This window comes from Peromyscus maniculatus, chromosome 6, assembly GCF_049852395.1.
Source record: "Peromyscus maniculatus bairdii isolate BWxNUB_F1_BW_parent chromosome 6, HU_Pman_BW_mat_3.1, whole genome shotgun sequence".
Classification (NCBI taxonomy): Eukaryota; Metazoa; Chordata; class Mammalia; order Rodentia; family Cricetidae; genus Peromyscus; species Peromyscus maniculatus.
Window position 1 is genome coordinate 83436402 of NC_134857.1, and position 15537 is coordinate 83451938.

The 15537-nt window shown below is 44.4% G+C and overlaps 1 protein-coding gene across 3 annotated transcripts in view; it reads left to right on the plus strand.

Moving 5' to 3' along the window:
• Positions 1-15537, plus strand: part of Dennd2c (DENN domain containing 2C) — a 74043-nt gene that overhangs the window by 32691 nt on the left and 25815 nt on the right. For 2 of the 3 annotated variants that reach the window (XM_006980792.4, XM_076574740.1), the window contains exons 2-6: positions 1983-2978; positions 3919-4049; positions 4427-4539; positions 6657-6827; positions 10529-10625. In XM_006980792.4, the coding sequence (XP_006980854.2) occupies positions 2170-2978; positions 3919-4049; positions 4427-4539; positions 6657-6827; positions 10529-10625 (1321 nt within the window). In that variant the 5' untranslated portion in view covers positions 1983-2169. Of the gene's footprint in view, positions 1-1982; positions 2979-3918; positions 4050-4426; positions 4540-6656; positions 6828-10528; positions 10626-15537 lie in introns of those variants that run through there. The other variant, XM_076574741.1, reaches the window with a different exon arrangement.

Genomic DNA, 15537 nt, shown 5'->3' on the forward strand with positions numbered 1-15537 from the left:
TAACCTTGATTCTCTTTTGAAAGCGTACAATGAGGACAAGTAAGATTCTCTGCTGTAGCTAAGCTGCCTGCTGCTACTTGAACAGCACCAGTCTACCCCGTTTATATTTGGGTGGAATGCTGATTTGGCCATTTGTCGCCAGTTACATTTTCAGGTTAACCAAATTTTTTTTTTGTTTTTTGTTTTTTTCGAGACAGGGTTTCTCTGTGTAGTTTTGGTGCCTGTCCTGGATCTCGCTCTGTAGCTCAGGCTGGCCTCGAACTCGCAGAGATCTGCCTGGCTCTGCCTCCTGAGTGCTGGGATTAAAGGCGTGCACCAGTGCTGCCCAGCTTAAATAATTTTTGTAGCTCTAAAAGTTTTCACTTCCCCTCCGTTTCCCCCGAGTAGACTGGAAGCCTTCCTGAAGCCAGTCCATCCTGTCTGTAATGAAGAAAATCCTAGTATCAGAGACTCTTGCAAGTATCAGGAGCAAGAAAAAGATGTTTGCAGTCTCGATCAACTAGCTGAATGCGGTGTCCTGCTTCAGTGTTACTATTTCATCAGGGGCTCTCGCTGGGTGCAGTTATCCAGTTATTCAGTGTTCTAGAGGCTGGAACAGAGAGGATTGTGACTAATTTGAGGCTAGTCTGGTCTCCAGAGTGAGTTCCAGGAAAGGCGCAAAGCTACACAGAGAAACCCTGTCTCGAAAAACCAAAATAAAATAAAATAAAATCAACCAATCAATCCATCAATCTGTGTGTGTGTGTGTGTGTGTGTGTGTGTGTGTGTGTGTGTGTGTGTGTGTATATGTGTGTATGCTCTTGCGCCCCTGCATGGGTGTGTGTGTGTGTGTGTGTGAATATGTGTGTGTGAATATGTGTGTGTGTGTGTGTGTGTATACACACACGTGTGTACCAGTCAGCTGTATTGACAGAGCCAGGCTAAGATAGTTTCCTGCTTGTTAATCGGGGCCACACAGATGAAGCAGGAGGAAGGATGACCCTGCCTCAGGAAGTTCTGAATGGATGCTATTTATAACACTGTGCAGCGGAACTGGAGAGCAGCTCTCCGCTCAGTAGCAGGAAAAGTTTCAGCCAGCCTTCACATTTGAGGAAGCGGTTTATGGAGCTGGCTGAGTGAAGCCTCTCTGAAAGGAAGGATGAGCAAGGTGACTGTGCTGATCTGAGTCTAGGGCGTGGTGACAGAGATGTGGGAAATGCAGCCGGGGACAATATAATGGGGGCCTTTGGATTGGGTCTCCTCAGCAGCCTGTGTGAAATCCTGGGTTGCTAACAGTTCAGTTGAAACAAGGGTATGTGACGGGCTAGTAGATGCAGCAGCAGAAGACAGGAGGAGGAAATGAGCTGCTGATGTGTTTGTGACTTGGTTCCTGTCTAGACGTGTAAATGCACTTTTTAATTACTGGATGCAATTCTGCTTCTGTGTGCTTTTTGTTTGTTTTGAAACAGGGTCTCAGTATGTAGCCCTGGCTGTCCTGGAACTCACTCTGTAGACCAGGCTAGCCTCAAACTGACAGAAAGCCTCTGCCTCTGCCTCCTGAGTGCTGCCATTAAAGGCCTGCATCACTATGCCCAGCCTTATGCGTGATTTCTGTAATATTACATTGGTCCTTGTTTCAAGAGAGAGTTTCATAAAGACTAGATTTATGAGCTGGAGGTGTATGTTGCTCAGTGATAGAGTGCTTGCCTAGCATGCATTAGGCTCTAGTACCACATACATACAAAAAGAGTTGACTCATTACAGAATAATGTATGTGTTTTGCCATGTATTAAATATAGCAGAGTATTAAAAGCGACAGCTGGAAATAGCATCAGGAATATTTTCTTAGTAGGATTGGCTTCATGGAGTTGAATTACAGGTACATTTTTTTTTTTTACAAATTCAATATAAATGAATTATTTAGTGCTGGGTGGGCAGTGTTCAGTGGAGTTTAAAGAAAGAAATAATGAAACTATGTTAATATTCCTGTCTCATTTTAATAGGACCATTCACGATACAGCTGTAGCTGTTTTCGACAAAGATCAGTGATGAAAACTGTTGTTTTTAACAAGATACCTCCAAGTTAAACATGAAAGGAAAATACTGGAATCAGTTCTGTTCTGACAAGATAAGGAATACAGCATTTTCCAGCTAACATGTAATGGCAGCTTTCTGAGACTGTCCCTTGTCATGCACCCCACCGGGAACATGGATGTTGGCTTTACTCGGTCCTCTGTTCAGACCCTGTCCCGAAGTCACTGCAAAAACATCAAACAGAAGATTTCCCAGTGGGAAGGAAGGGCCAACGGTGTAGCCAAGCCAGCTAGGTTTCACCCCAAGGACTTTGGGGTGAGGTATAATAACTGCCACCAAGAGGTCCCTCCTCATAAACTTCCCGCTGGTGACAAAAGCAGCAACTCTCAGAATGGGGGTCTGCCCAGGAGTGCAGATGTCCACAGCCATGACCAGAGTGAGCGTGAAGGCGAGCGGCGAGACTGTAAAGACGCCCACCCCTCAGAAACTGGACCGGACTCCAACCGGGTGTGTGCTCGGGTCAAACAGATTGAAAGCCAGAGAGATGTCGCCCTGGGTCCAGAGGCTTCGTTACCTCCAGGAAACTTCTATACCTCACAGATACTGTGGAAAAGATTAGAAGCGCTTCCCCCAGATAAAGTCTTGAATTTGGCTTTAGCCCCTTGTGACTCTACAGAGAAAGAACCGAATTTCAGAGTTCTGGATAGTTCTTATGGGATGACCAAGAGCTTGGAAAATATTTATTGTGAACCCGAAGGGCAGGAATGTGGACCCTCTATAAATCCTTTGCCCAAACCCCGTCGGACATTCAGGTATTTATCTGAATCTGGCAGTGTGCCATATAAAGAAAGAAACTGTGACCAAAAGTACTGTGAAAAGAATTCCTGTGCGGAGTCTTCTTTGCCTTCTTCTCAGGATCCTGAGCCAAAGAAATACGGTGGGAAGATCAGAGGGAGATCCAAAAGGTGTGTTTTCATCTTGCAGGTCGTGATTTGTAGTACGTGATTCTTGAGTGCTTCCCCTGATAATCCAAGTTCCCTTTCCCAATGTGGAATCCAGGCTTCAGTTAAGCATGGGGATGCTGACAGCCTGGAGGGGAGGTAGGAGGGGGAAGCAGAAGTGTAGAATACAGCTACCTTCTACCACCCAGGAGCATCGAGTGGCGTCTTCAAGAATTTCTAAGGCTTGGTAGGGTGGTACATACTGTATTTCCATCACCAGGAAGGCTGAGGCAGGAGGATCACCACAACTTTGAGGCTAGCCTGAGCTACATACATAGTGACTTAGAAACCAGCTTGACTTCCATAGCAAGACATTATCTTATCCCCCATTGCCCAACCCCAAAGAGCTTTAGATAAGCAGGTCCGTTCTTTTACTTCATTTAGGACTTGGTGGCCTCAGCCTCATATTTAATTAAGGAGTAATTCTTGGGGCTGGAGAGATGGCTCAGCAGGTAAGAGCACTGGCTGCTCTTCCAGAGGACCTAGGTTTTATTCCCAGCACCCACATGGGATCCCAGAACCATCTGTAACTCCAGTGCCAGGGGACACAACACCCTGTTCTGGCATTTATGGGCACCAGGCACACAAGTGTTGTACAGACATGCTTGTAGGCAGAACATACAAAGTAAAAATAGTTACTTTAATTAATTAATTAGTTTATTTATTTATTTATTTATAAATCTTCGAGACAGGGTTTCTCTGTATACCTTTGGCTGTACTGGCCTCAAACTCACAGAGATTTGCCTGCCTCTGCCTCCTGAGTGCTGGGGTTAAAGGCGTGTACCACCATACCAGACCAGACCATTTTTGTAATTTTACACACAAGTCTTTAAAATTTCTGTCTTATCATTTAGAGATCACAGTTTTTGAAGGTGTAACTTTGAACTGTATCTCCTTTCTTAAGGAAATCCTTTGAGTTTGAAGATATTCAGCACTTTCGGAACTCACGGAAGATTCATGAAGAACTTGGAGGGAATGCTGGTTCAGCACTTTATTACACACAGTCTGAGGATAATATCTACGAGGATATTCTATGTAGGTGTCCATGCTTTGCAGTTAAATTTAATACGTACCTGGTGATGCCTCTCATTGCACAGTGATCTTTCTTTTACAATCAAACATCTTGTTTTAACTTTGTTTTTCTAATATGGAAACATTTGGTGTGTAAAGTTTTTCATCATTAAGGAGTTTTACAACTAGTATAGTGGGTGACTCAGTTGAGAAGTAAATGTTTACAGTATCGTGTTTTGAAAGTTCTTTAGCTTGGTTGAACGTTGGAGTGATGTATAAACTTAAATGCCATTGCTCTTACGGCCTTACATCCCCACAAGAATGTAGATGTTCCTTACTAATAGGCACTGTTCCCACTCACATAAGTGTTCTTCTAAGCAGTGTTCATGTGGTTTTTAAAGATCCAGCCAAGGAAAATCCCTATGAAGATATTCCAGTGCAGTCTTTCCCCATTTGGAGATCCCCTTCAGCATGGAGGCTGCCACCTGCTAAGACGGCCTTCAGAGCACCCAAGGTATAACGGAGGCTTCCCTGAAGAACACAGGAGACCCCCGTCCATGATCCATTTCAAGGTGGCGGTGGTTGAACGGGGGCCCAAACTGGGAGGCACTGGAATGTAGATTTTGTTGTCTGTGGGGGTGTTTTGTTTGTTTTAAAGATTGGGTATGCAAGTTTCTTTTTAAAATTGCTTTGCTTTGCTATTGGTTGCTTAATCTTAGTGTTTCAAGAATAATTTAATATACATACGTTTAGACTAGAGCTCTCTAAACTTCTCTACTTGCAGCCCCTTTTCACCCAAGGGGAAAAACTGTTTTGAGACAGGGTCTCCCTGTGTAACCCCAGCTGCTCTGGAACTCACTCTGTAGACCAGGCTAGCTGTGAACCCGCCGAGATTGCCTGCCTCTGCCTCTGCCTCCAGAGTGCCCAGATTAAAGTTCTGTGCCACCACACCCTGCCACCCAGGACATTTTTACATGACCGCAGATATATGGGTATGTAATTGGTATACAGATTAAACCTTGGTTGACGATAAGTCATAAAGAAATATATTTTACAACAGTTTTTTGCATATATAGCAGGTAATTTTACCATTTATTAAAGACAAAAGCATGCTACCGAGATGGGTGTGCTTATTTTACATAAAGGCTTGAACCCTGGCTGGGTGTGTGGGAGGTGGCTCTCTGTGCATTTGAGGTCAGCCTGCCTTATACAGTGAGCTGCAGACCAGCCAAGGCTGCGTAGTGAAACTCTGTCCCAACCCTGCCCCCTGCCCCCCTGCAAAGGGTTGAATCTTGGCTCATACTTGATGTTGTAGTACAAAATGACGGAAGTTCATGGCTATTACAGACATGGGAAGTTCTGTCCTAACCCAAAACCAAAATTCATTTAATGATGTTTAAATGTTTCTATTATGTGTGTGGGTGTGCATCATCTGCCTGTGGATCTGTGCACATGAAGGCAGGTGCCCTTGAATGTCAGCACGATCTGATTCCTAGGAGCTGAGTTACAGACCTTGTGAGCTGCCTGGCGTGGGTGCTGAGACCTGAACGCAGGTTCTCTGGAGAGCAACAGCGCTCTTAAACATTGAGGGCTTCCTCCAGCCCCATCATTTAATTATTTGTTTCCTTTTCTTTCTGATTTTTTTGTGACAGGGTTGTTCTCTCTATCCCTGGCTGTCCTGGAATTAGCTCTGTAGACCAAGCTGGCCTTGAACTCAGAGTTCCACCGCCTCTGCCTCCTGGGTGCTGGGATTAAAGGCGTGTGCCACCACCGCCCAGCTTCATTTAACGACTTTTATGAAACTCAAATTATCAACTCAAATAGCAGTTTTAAAATCAAACATCCTAACACAATAAAAATCCACTAACTTGAGACACGCTGAGGCTCAAGAGCAGGGAGATGTGGAAATCTTTGCTTTTCACAGTTAAACTATCGTGTTTGCAGAGGCGGAAAGGACACGGAGCGTGTGAGATGGAAAAGGTGCAGTTTATAACACGCAGTTGTCTCACATCTGAGCCAAGCGTGTAATGGTGTATGACACAAGGCATGTGAGTGCAAAGGGCGTGTGCTGTGTGCTCAGAGCCGAGGCTGCAGTGAAGTCACCCCGTGCAGCACACGTGAGCACTGCCCAAAACCACCTCAGATTCTTCATGGCCTGGAGAGTTTAAATTAATTTTTGGTTGTTGGTGTTCAGAAACCTTTTACTGTGGCTGAATTTTTTATGACTCCCCCGTTCAGTTATCAAGTCAACAACCCATGGTTTAAGTAGCTGTGCTTTAGACAGGCCAGGAACTTTCAGTTCTCTGTAGTTCCCAGTGCTCTGCATTATGTTCACATCAGCCTGTGGCCTCAATTACCCACCCACTCCCTGCAAGCTTTGAGACCCGTTGTTTGAGTTGGTAAAGATGATGTATTGTTATCCCTTGGGAATTTGATTATATCACAGGCCTTGAACTTTGGATTAGAAAACGGAGAAGCTACTTACAAGATGAGAAGGAATTGCAGAATCCCCATTTGGGATGGGTTTCAAGGAAAGATAAGCATTTTTCAGGGTAGCGTTGACTTTGATCGAAAACACAGACAGGCTTTACTAGAAACGATCTTATCTTACCAGTGTGTCTCCTGTTCCAGCTTCCTCCAAAGCCCCAGTTCCTTCAGCGGAAGACTATGGAGCTGAAGAACTCTCAAGCTTACTTGCGATCAAAGCTCACCAAGGACACCACTTTGCCTGTCACGTTAACCGAATGGAAGCTTTTCCGAGCTGGAGAAGTGGTTAACAGGAAAAAGAGAAATCTCCCAAGGGTGAGGAGTCCAGAACATTCATTCTTGAAATTTTACCCCAGCATTTTAATAAGGGAGAATGAATAAGCGTTAGAATGAGCGGAATAATAGGTTAGACCCTACCTGCTGGAGTTAGATCCTTGAGTTTGGAATTTTTGCTCATTCAGGAAATGACACAGATGACTTTTGTCGTTCCTTGTGGATTAGAGACTTGACGTCAGGTGGAGGGCTTCACTTGAGGTGTCCTCGTGTTGCTGAAGATCAGCTGTCTGTCTCAAGGAGATGCCAGCCTCAAACAAAAGGAGAGTCTGTTGATTCATTTCTTGTGCCAGAGTTTACAGATTTTCTGTAATGATGAAGTATATGCCATTTATTAGGATTAAAATGGCCATTCAGAGGTGGGGAAAAGAAAACCAGACTACAGCTTGGTACTAGACATTATCAAAAACACAGGAAATAAATGAATGACCTTGTCCTCAAGGGAGGGGAAGGGTGGTAAGTACCCCTCCACCATTTTGACCAGAACTGGTAATAAGCAGAATATTTTTTTAATGAGATTACTTGTAGCCATATCTTCTTTTAGGAGAGACATTTATAAGGTTATGTGAAAATATTTTTAAACTCTGTTTAATTGTTTTCAGGATTGATATAGTAGCAGATAATATGCATAATGAAGAAATCAGATCACTGAAATAGTTTTCCTTCCATAATGCCAGGTGGATTAGCTCATATATTCATTTAACACATGCATTTTGTACCTGACTTTAACATTAAACAAAAGTCACAGCTGTTTCTTGGTTAGTGGCCACTGATTGGTTCCTTGGAAAATCTTGTGTTCCAGAGTTAATTTAATTCTTCTGGTCTGTTTCCTGCCCTTGCTCTTGGGCAGGCATCCTGCCAGAGCTTTCTCTCCAGGAAGATCGCTCTGGCACCCCCGGAAGCCCCTCCTGTGACTCCGGAACAGCAGATCATGTGTTCCTAGAGCAAGGATACAGACTCCTAAGGGATTCTGCTTGAGATTTCTAACCCTTGAAATGTCATTAGCAGCTGTTGAGGAATTTCGGACACTGGGGTTAAATGAGGGAGAGCTGGGCTGTGGCTCAGTGTTAAAGCTGTTGTCCATTAGTGTGAGGCTCTGAATTCAGTCCTCTGCTTCACAAAAGAGCAAGCAAGGGACAGCCGAGGAGAGTCTGCGGGGCTTCCTGCCAGTCACCTTCTGGTTTGGGCTGCTTTATGTGCTTCTGATATCGGGAGGTGATTCACTTTCTGATAACCGGATAGGACCAACTCTTCCTTTTCTTTAAAAAAAAAAAAGAAGAAGTTGATACAAGGTCTCATATATCTCAGGTTGGTCTTGAAATTACACTCTGTAGCTGAAGATGACCTTGAACTTTTTTGGGGGTGGGGAGTTTTGTTTTTTCAGGACAGGGTTTCTCTGTGCATCCCTGACTCTGCTGGAACTCGTTATAAAGACCAGGCTGGCCTCGAACTCACAGAGTTCCACCTGCCTCTGCCTCAAGTGCTGGGATTAAAGGCGTGCGCCACCACCACCTGGCTAAGTTCCCAGATCTGTGTCAAAGAATTTTCCCCAAAGTTTTTGGAAAATGAAGAAGAAGAAAATGGTGTTGCCTTTTTTTTTTTTTTTTTTTTTTTTTTTTGGACACTCTCACTGTGTAGCCCAGGTTGGCTTTGAACTGCCATCCTCCTGCTTTGGCCTCCGTAGCTCGTTGGTGAGATTATAGGCAGGTGTCTTCCTCATCCCCAAGCTGGTGGTGTACTTTTGATTGCTGGCAGAAACAAGCCATTAACACTCACTACCTATGACTCTAGAGTAAATCCCCTTAAGGGGCTGGAGAGGTGGCTCAGCAGTGGGAGCCATGCTGCTCTTTTCAGAGGACCCAGGTTCACGTCCCAGCACCCACAATGTGCAGTTCACAACCACCTGTAATTCCACCTGCAGAGGACTTAACACCTCCGGCCTCCCCAGGCAGCTGCACTCACGTGCACAAACCCACGAGTGCTTGCACACACACATTTAAAAATAATAAAAATAACCCTTACAAAAAGATTTTAAGTCCTTTTAGGGTGTCCCAGATTCAGTACAAATTTTGGTGGGGTTTTGTTTGGTTTTGAGTATATTCAGGGACATACCCTAAAAAACGCAGTTTTCATTTATGTCCTCCTCTCTGATGACTCCAACTGTCCCTGGAAGGGACGTTGCTTTCTGATCTAGTCCATATGCCCGGCCCCCGCCCTTCCTTCCTTTCCCTGCTGTGGAAGCCTGGGTGGGATTGCTGGTGCCGCCCCTGGTGCTTTGCTGTCTGTGGCTGGCCAGTACAGCAGCTGCTGTGGTCGTTCTGCTGTCCCACAGTGTGTGCTGCAGCTGCAGAGGAGGTCCCGGCTCCTCGTCCGAGCTCATAACCAGAAGTTTAGGTTCCCTTAATCTGCTCTTCCCAGAACAGTCGTTTCCTTCAAAATATGTGGGCATGCTTTTGCTTCTACTTTGTAAGTCCACGTTAATATTTACTCTGTCCTAGGTGTTTCTGCACCTAAAACTTGTTTGCTCTCCTAAATCTTTTCTGTAGTCCGTAGAAATACCTTTTCCTTTTGGATTCTCCTGCTTGCTTTTGTGTGAAGAATACTGTCGAGTTTTCACTTGAACGGCAGCTCCAGGAATCCTCTAAGAGAGCAAGTTCCTCTAGAGATGTGAAGACCTGCCCGTGTTTCTCCCCTGCTTTGTAGTGGACTGATGGAGCTTGCTGCCTTAGGGACTGCCAAGTCCACGGGACCAGGGACACCATGAGCGCTCTCCTCAACAGTCTGGACCCCACTGCACTGTGCGCCCACTGTTCTGTCTAGGCCGATAAAGCAAGATGAACTTAAGCTTGGAACCTTAAGAAAAAAGTAGGCATGTAAAAGCTAATCCGCTCCTCATTTTAAAACGTCACGGCTCGGACCTTTTCTTATTTCCACCTCAGTCTCTGTCTGTGTCTCTCTGTCTGACTCTTCTCCACACACTCACCTTTTCCCTGGTATTAGGAAGGAAATCTGAGTAATGCTTACTAAATAGAAGCAGCTACACAACGATTTAAAAATAAACGATCTGATTGCAGTTCTTGAGGTGTAGATTGATGAGTGGAGAGAGGGGAAGGCATAGTTTTGTGTGGAGTAATTTGAGAGTTTCCCATTTTTATGACATCTCTAAAATAAGTTGCAGCGTTTATACCCACAGTGGCAAAGAGTGTGCTCCTTTTGACGAAAGCTCCAGGGGCGTGATTATCTCCTTGGGAGAAACTCCTGAGCAGAAAAGGCTAAGCCCCACCCTGCAGTGGGTGACTGTTCCTCTTCCTGCTCCGAGCAAGTGAAGACTTGAGCAGTCTTACTCACCGTAGGCAGTGCAGGAGCGCATTCCCTGCGTGCTGTGACACGGAGTGACACTCGATCTCCTCAGGAAGCTGTACGGGGTTCATCTGAAAGGGCACGGTCCCCCACACTCCCCTTCCCTGCTTGTAGACACTCTGAAAACACTCACCATTCAAGGATACCATTTTAATACAAAATTGAAAAATGTGAAGGGTTTATTATTCAAAGAGGGTTTCACATTAAAAAAGAACATTTACTGTATTATCGCCAGTCATCAGCGCCGCCTTGGTGGTGGCTTGGGCCACTGTCTTTGTAATTTTCTAATTACGGCAGCTTTGTCATTGTCTTTTTTTTTCCAGCTCGTTTTGAAAATAAATGACACGTTTGAATCGAAGCGAGGGAAGAAGAGGGTCAAGTTGCAGCCTTACACTGGAAAAGAGGCAGCCTCCTCCAAAGGTGAGCACAGCCGGTTTCGCTCATCTGTGTGTAGCTTGAGTGTGCTTGTTAGTTTCCTGCTCCTGTGACCAGGGTGTCGGGCAGGCACAAGTTAAGGATGGGGAGATTTGTTAGGCTCTCTATGTTGACCAAGCTGGCCTCAAACTTAACAATCCATCTTGTGTGGTCTCTAGAATGTTCTGGACTACAGGCATCTCATACCTGCTCAGGACAAGGTTCTGAAGAGTCACATTTTTGCTTTTTAAAAACTTGTATCATTGGAAAATTTTTTTTCTTCTGTATCTTAAATTGCTAACTTCTTGCACCAAAAACAAAAAATAATCAAAAAGGAACAGTCTCTAGACGTTCCATGTCAAGCTCAGTTTCCTTGGTAGCCTGAAGACAGTTAGCATTGCCCCGGCTTCTGAGACAGCCCCTCCAGTGAACCAGAGGAGGCTTTCATCTCTCTCTGCTTTTGTCTGGATGTCAGCAACGCCCATGGGCCTGGATGATTACGTATGCCCGCGCCGCACTTCAGCACTGGGTTTACTTGATTACCTCCAGCCTGAGCGTTTCTTAACTTCAGTCTCAGTGTTACAGATGACACTGCCTTTCTTCAGCTTGGTCATTATAATTTCGTGTGTTGAAATCGAAGAGAGACAACCCAGGCTTTTTGTACTCCTTAATCTCAACAGCTTTTATTTTTAAGCTGGATGATGTGACTCATGCCTTTGATCTCAGCACTTGGGAGGCAGAGGCAGGTGGATCTCTGAGTTTTAGGTCAGCCAGGGCTACAGAGTGAGACCCTGTCTCAAAAAGCCAACAACAACAACAAAGAAACATTTTGTTTTTAATTATGTGTTTGTGTGCCACATATGTCCAGGTGCCTAAGGAGGCCGGAGTGAGTGTAAGTTCCTCTGCAGCTGGAGTTACAGGTGGTTGTGGGTCACCTGACATGGGCACTTGGAATCCAATCAGACTCGATCCTTAGGAAGAGCAGAGAGTGCTCCTAATCATTGGGCCACCTCTCTACCCCCTCATGACTTTTTCTGTATAAGGAGTCTCATATTATTCAGATTTTATCCTGTGCTTTTCTTTTAAAAAGACTTAATTAATGCACCTCAAAATTCTCTCCATATCAACATGTAGAGACCCTGAAAGCTCTGCTGTACTTCATGATACAGAAATGAAAGTCCCAATTCTGGATGTTTATGCTGATCAGTGAGACCCTCAGTCCATCTCCAGCACCTCAATGTTTTCAAATCTAGTTGGCAGACGTTTTGGTTGTTTCTAACATACTTAACCTATGGAGAGAAACTGTAAAGATTTACACATATGTTCAAAGAACATTGCAGTGCTCATGTTTTACTTGTTTTTGTGTATTATATTTGTGAACTAAGTTCCTTGTAGTAGACTCACTTGATTAAAGAATATATGGACTTGTGCCAGGTGGTGGTGGTGCACGCCTTTAATCCCAGCACTCAGGGAGGCACAGCCAGGCGGATCTCTGTGAGTTCGAGGCCAGCCTGGGCTTCTAACTGAGTTCCAGGAAAGGTGCAAAGCTACACAGAGAAGCCCTGTCTCGAAAAAACAAAACAAAACAAAAAAGAATATATAGACTTAAAACAGTTCTAGTACTTGAGAGACTGAGGCAAGAGAATTCTGTGAATTCAAGGCCACCCTGGGTTATGTGGTGAGTTCCAGAACAGCCTGAGCTGCAGAGTGAGACCCTGTCTCAAAAAACTGAAATCAAACATTTTTATAGCTGTTGCCAAATTGTCTGGCAAACAGCTGGTAACAGCCTGTTTCTGTCACAGCTTCATCAGGGAGGTTCATAGTTTTTGTTAATGATTAAAATGTATTATTTTATTTATTGTTTTATTTTATTTTCATTATGAACTTGGGAAAGTTTTCACATTTATCCATATTTTGTATATCTTTTCTGTGGATTGCCTATTCCTAACCATTTATCATTTTTTTTCTGCCATGTGCTCTTTTTCTTATGTGTGTGAATGTTCCAGACTTTCTTTTTTGGGGGGCCACCAAGCAGCTCCCAGATCATGACATGGAGACTTATGTTTTGAATACTCACCCTAGCTTAGGCTTGTTTCTGGCTAGCTCTTTAACTTAATTAACCTGTTTCTCTTTATCTCCATTTTGCCTCGGGCTTTTGACCTTCTTTCCTTCTGTCTGTCTGCTTTTACTGCTTCTCCTGTCTGCTGGCTGTGCCTGGCTGGCCTCGGGGTCCCCCTCACCCTCCCCTCTTCTTTTGTCTCCTTCCCTTGTTTTTCCTGAGCTTAAATTTCTCCTCCTGTTTATTCTTTCTGTCCGCCAGCCCTGCCTGTCCTTTCTCTGCCTAGCTATTGGCTGTTCAGCTCTTTATTAAACCCATCAGCTGCCTTAGGCAGGCAAAGTGAGACAAATCCAACACGTCTTTACATAGTTAAACAAAATGCAGCATAAACAAAAGAAACACACCTTTATACAGTTAAAGTAATACTCTACAACATTAACAAATGAACACATCTTTGCCCAGTTAAAGTAATATTCCACAACCTATGTATGTACATGTGTGCATGTTTGTGTGTATGTGTGAACGTTTGTGTACATAGATGTGGAGGCCAGGCGGTTCTGTCTACCTTGTGTTTTGAGACGGAGTTTTGGACTGGCCTAGCCCTCACTGAGTAGGCGATGCTGGTTGGCTGGTGAGTCCCAGGGGTGGGATTATAAGCACCCACCACTGTAACTGGCTTTTTATGTGGATTCTGGGCATCAAACTCAGCTCCCCTCAGTTTGTGCTGCATGAATTTTATGCACAATTCTTCCTCGCCCCTGTGCTTTTTTCCATTTGGTTTGTAATGGCTACTCAAATATTAAGAAACTTAGTTTTGATCCAAACAGTGCCGCAGGCCTTTAATCCCAGCACTCAGAAGGCAGAGGCAGGTGGATCTCTGTGGGTTGAGGCCAGAATGGTCTAGAACAGAGATACTCTGGCTCAAAAAAACAAAAGAAGAAAGAAACTTAGTTTTAAGCTACCAGACATGGTGGTGCTTCTCCATAATGGCAGCATTTGGAGGCTGAAGAAAGAGGGGTGTCCCCAGAGCGAGGCACCGTGTGCTGCCCAGGGAGTCCATGCTATCCTGGGCTACAGAGTGAGACCTGTCTTCAAAAACACACTGAAGAAGAGAAAAGGTCTGTGTCTTCGGTACACTTACAAGTATTTTCCCAATTTATTTTTCAGTTTTTGAGTCCACTACTGAGTTTTGTATTAGATAGAAAAATTGCAGTTTTTTTCCTTCCTGGTTTTTGAAACAGAGAGTCCTGCAGCTCAGGTTGTCCTAGAACTCACTATGTATCGCTGGAGATGGCGTTAACCCCTTGATCCTCTTGTCTCTCAAGTGAGGTTACAGGTGTGGCCACCAGGCCTGACTACATTTCAACATTATATAATCAAATTTACAAATATTTTTGACCTATGAATGTTAGCCTCTGATTTTCCTGATATAGTTAAAGATTTTTCTCTTGTTTTGCAGTTTTTAGTTGGCTTTAATTTATTAGACCTAATCTGGAAGTTCCTAAAAAAAAACAATTATTACATTTTGTTTGTTGTTGTTATTGGTGTGTGTGTGTGTGTGTGTGTGTGTGTGTGTGTGTGTGTGTGTGTGTGGTGTAAGTGCCATGGTATGAATTTACAGGTCAGAGGACAATTTTGAGAGTTGGTTGTCCATGTGGTCCTAGGATTAAATTTACCAGCTTTTTTTTTTTTTTACTCTCTCTTTTTTTGAGAAACATCAATATGTAGCCCCCTGCCTGGCCTGAATCTCTCTATGTAGACCAGGCTGGCCTCAAATTCACAGAGATCTACCTGCCTCTGCCTCCCAAGTGCTAGGGCTAAGGGCAAGAACCATCATTCCCAGTGAAATGTTTTAATGTGCTTATTTAAAACCATTTCTGAGGAGCTGCACACACTGTGTAAGAGTGATGCTCTTCCTCTGAGTCCCTAGCCTTCCGTTTGTTTGTTTCTTTGTTTTGAGACAGGGTTTCTCCATATAGTTTTGGTGCCTGTCCTGGATCTCACTCTGTAGACCAGGTTGGCCTCGAACTCACAGAGATCTGCCTGCCTCTGCCTCCCGAGTGCTGGGATTAAAGGCATGTGCCACCACCGCCCAGCCCTAGCCTTTTTTAAAATCTCTCACTCTTCTATCTTTTGATAAATTATATTTTCAGAATTATGGTATAGAACACTCCATTGGTAGCCAGGGTACACAGCCCCTACATTCAGTCATTTGTGACACCCCCCCCCCAACACTCCCTTGTGAAAAGAGTGTAGCCCCTAAAATATGAGTGGGGAAATAAGAACTGTTCAGAGGGGTGCTGTGGTGTAGACTTGAGAGCAGAGGAGCAGGCGGGGTGATTACAGTGGTTAGCAGAACCATAGGAAAGGTCGCCCTGGTCATCTCTCACAGTGACCACATTTCATAGTCTAAATTCATGGTATTCAGAGTTTTGTTCTTCATCCTAGTGTTAGTACTTTAAAGCTGTGCAGACAGTTATTTGAATGAAAAATAGACCTCACTCTGAACTAGACTTAGAATTATCCAGAAAGCTGGTGAAAAGCAGCTGAGGCAAGCATGGAGGGAGATAGAGGTGAGTTCCTTCATGACCTTTTGCATTAGTCCCTCTTCATCACTTCCGGGGGCACTTTCTGTAGCTGCAGTTATCTGTGGTCAGCTGAGATTTGAAAGTATCCAATGGAAAATTCCAGAGAAACTCCGCAAGCTTCAGGTTGAGCACTGCTCTGAGCAGCATGGTGGAGGTGCTGCTTCTTGCCCAGGATGTGAGTCAGTCCTTTGTCCTTTGTGCTCTCTCTGTGTGCCACCCACCTGCCAGTAGCCACGCTGGCCTTCTGATGAACTCCCCTGAATCACAGTGT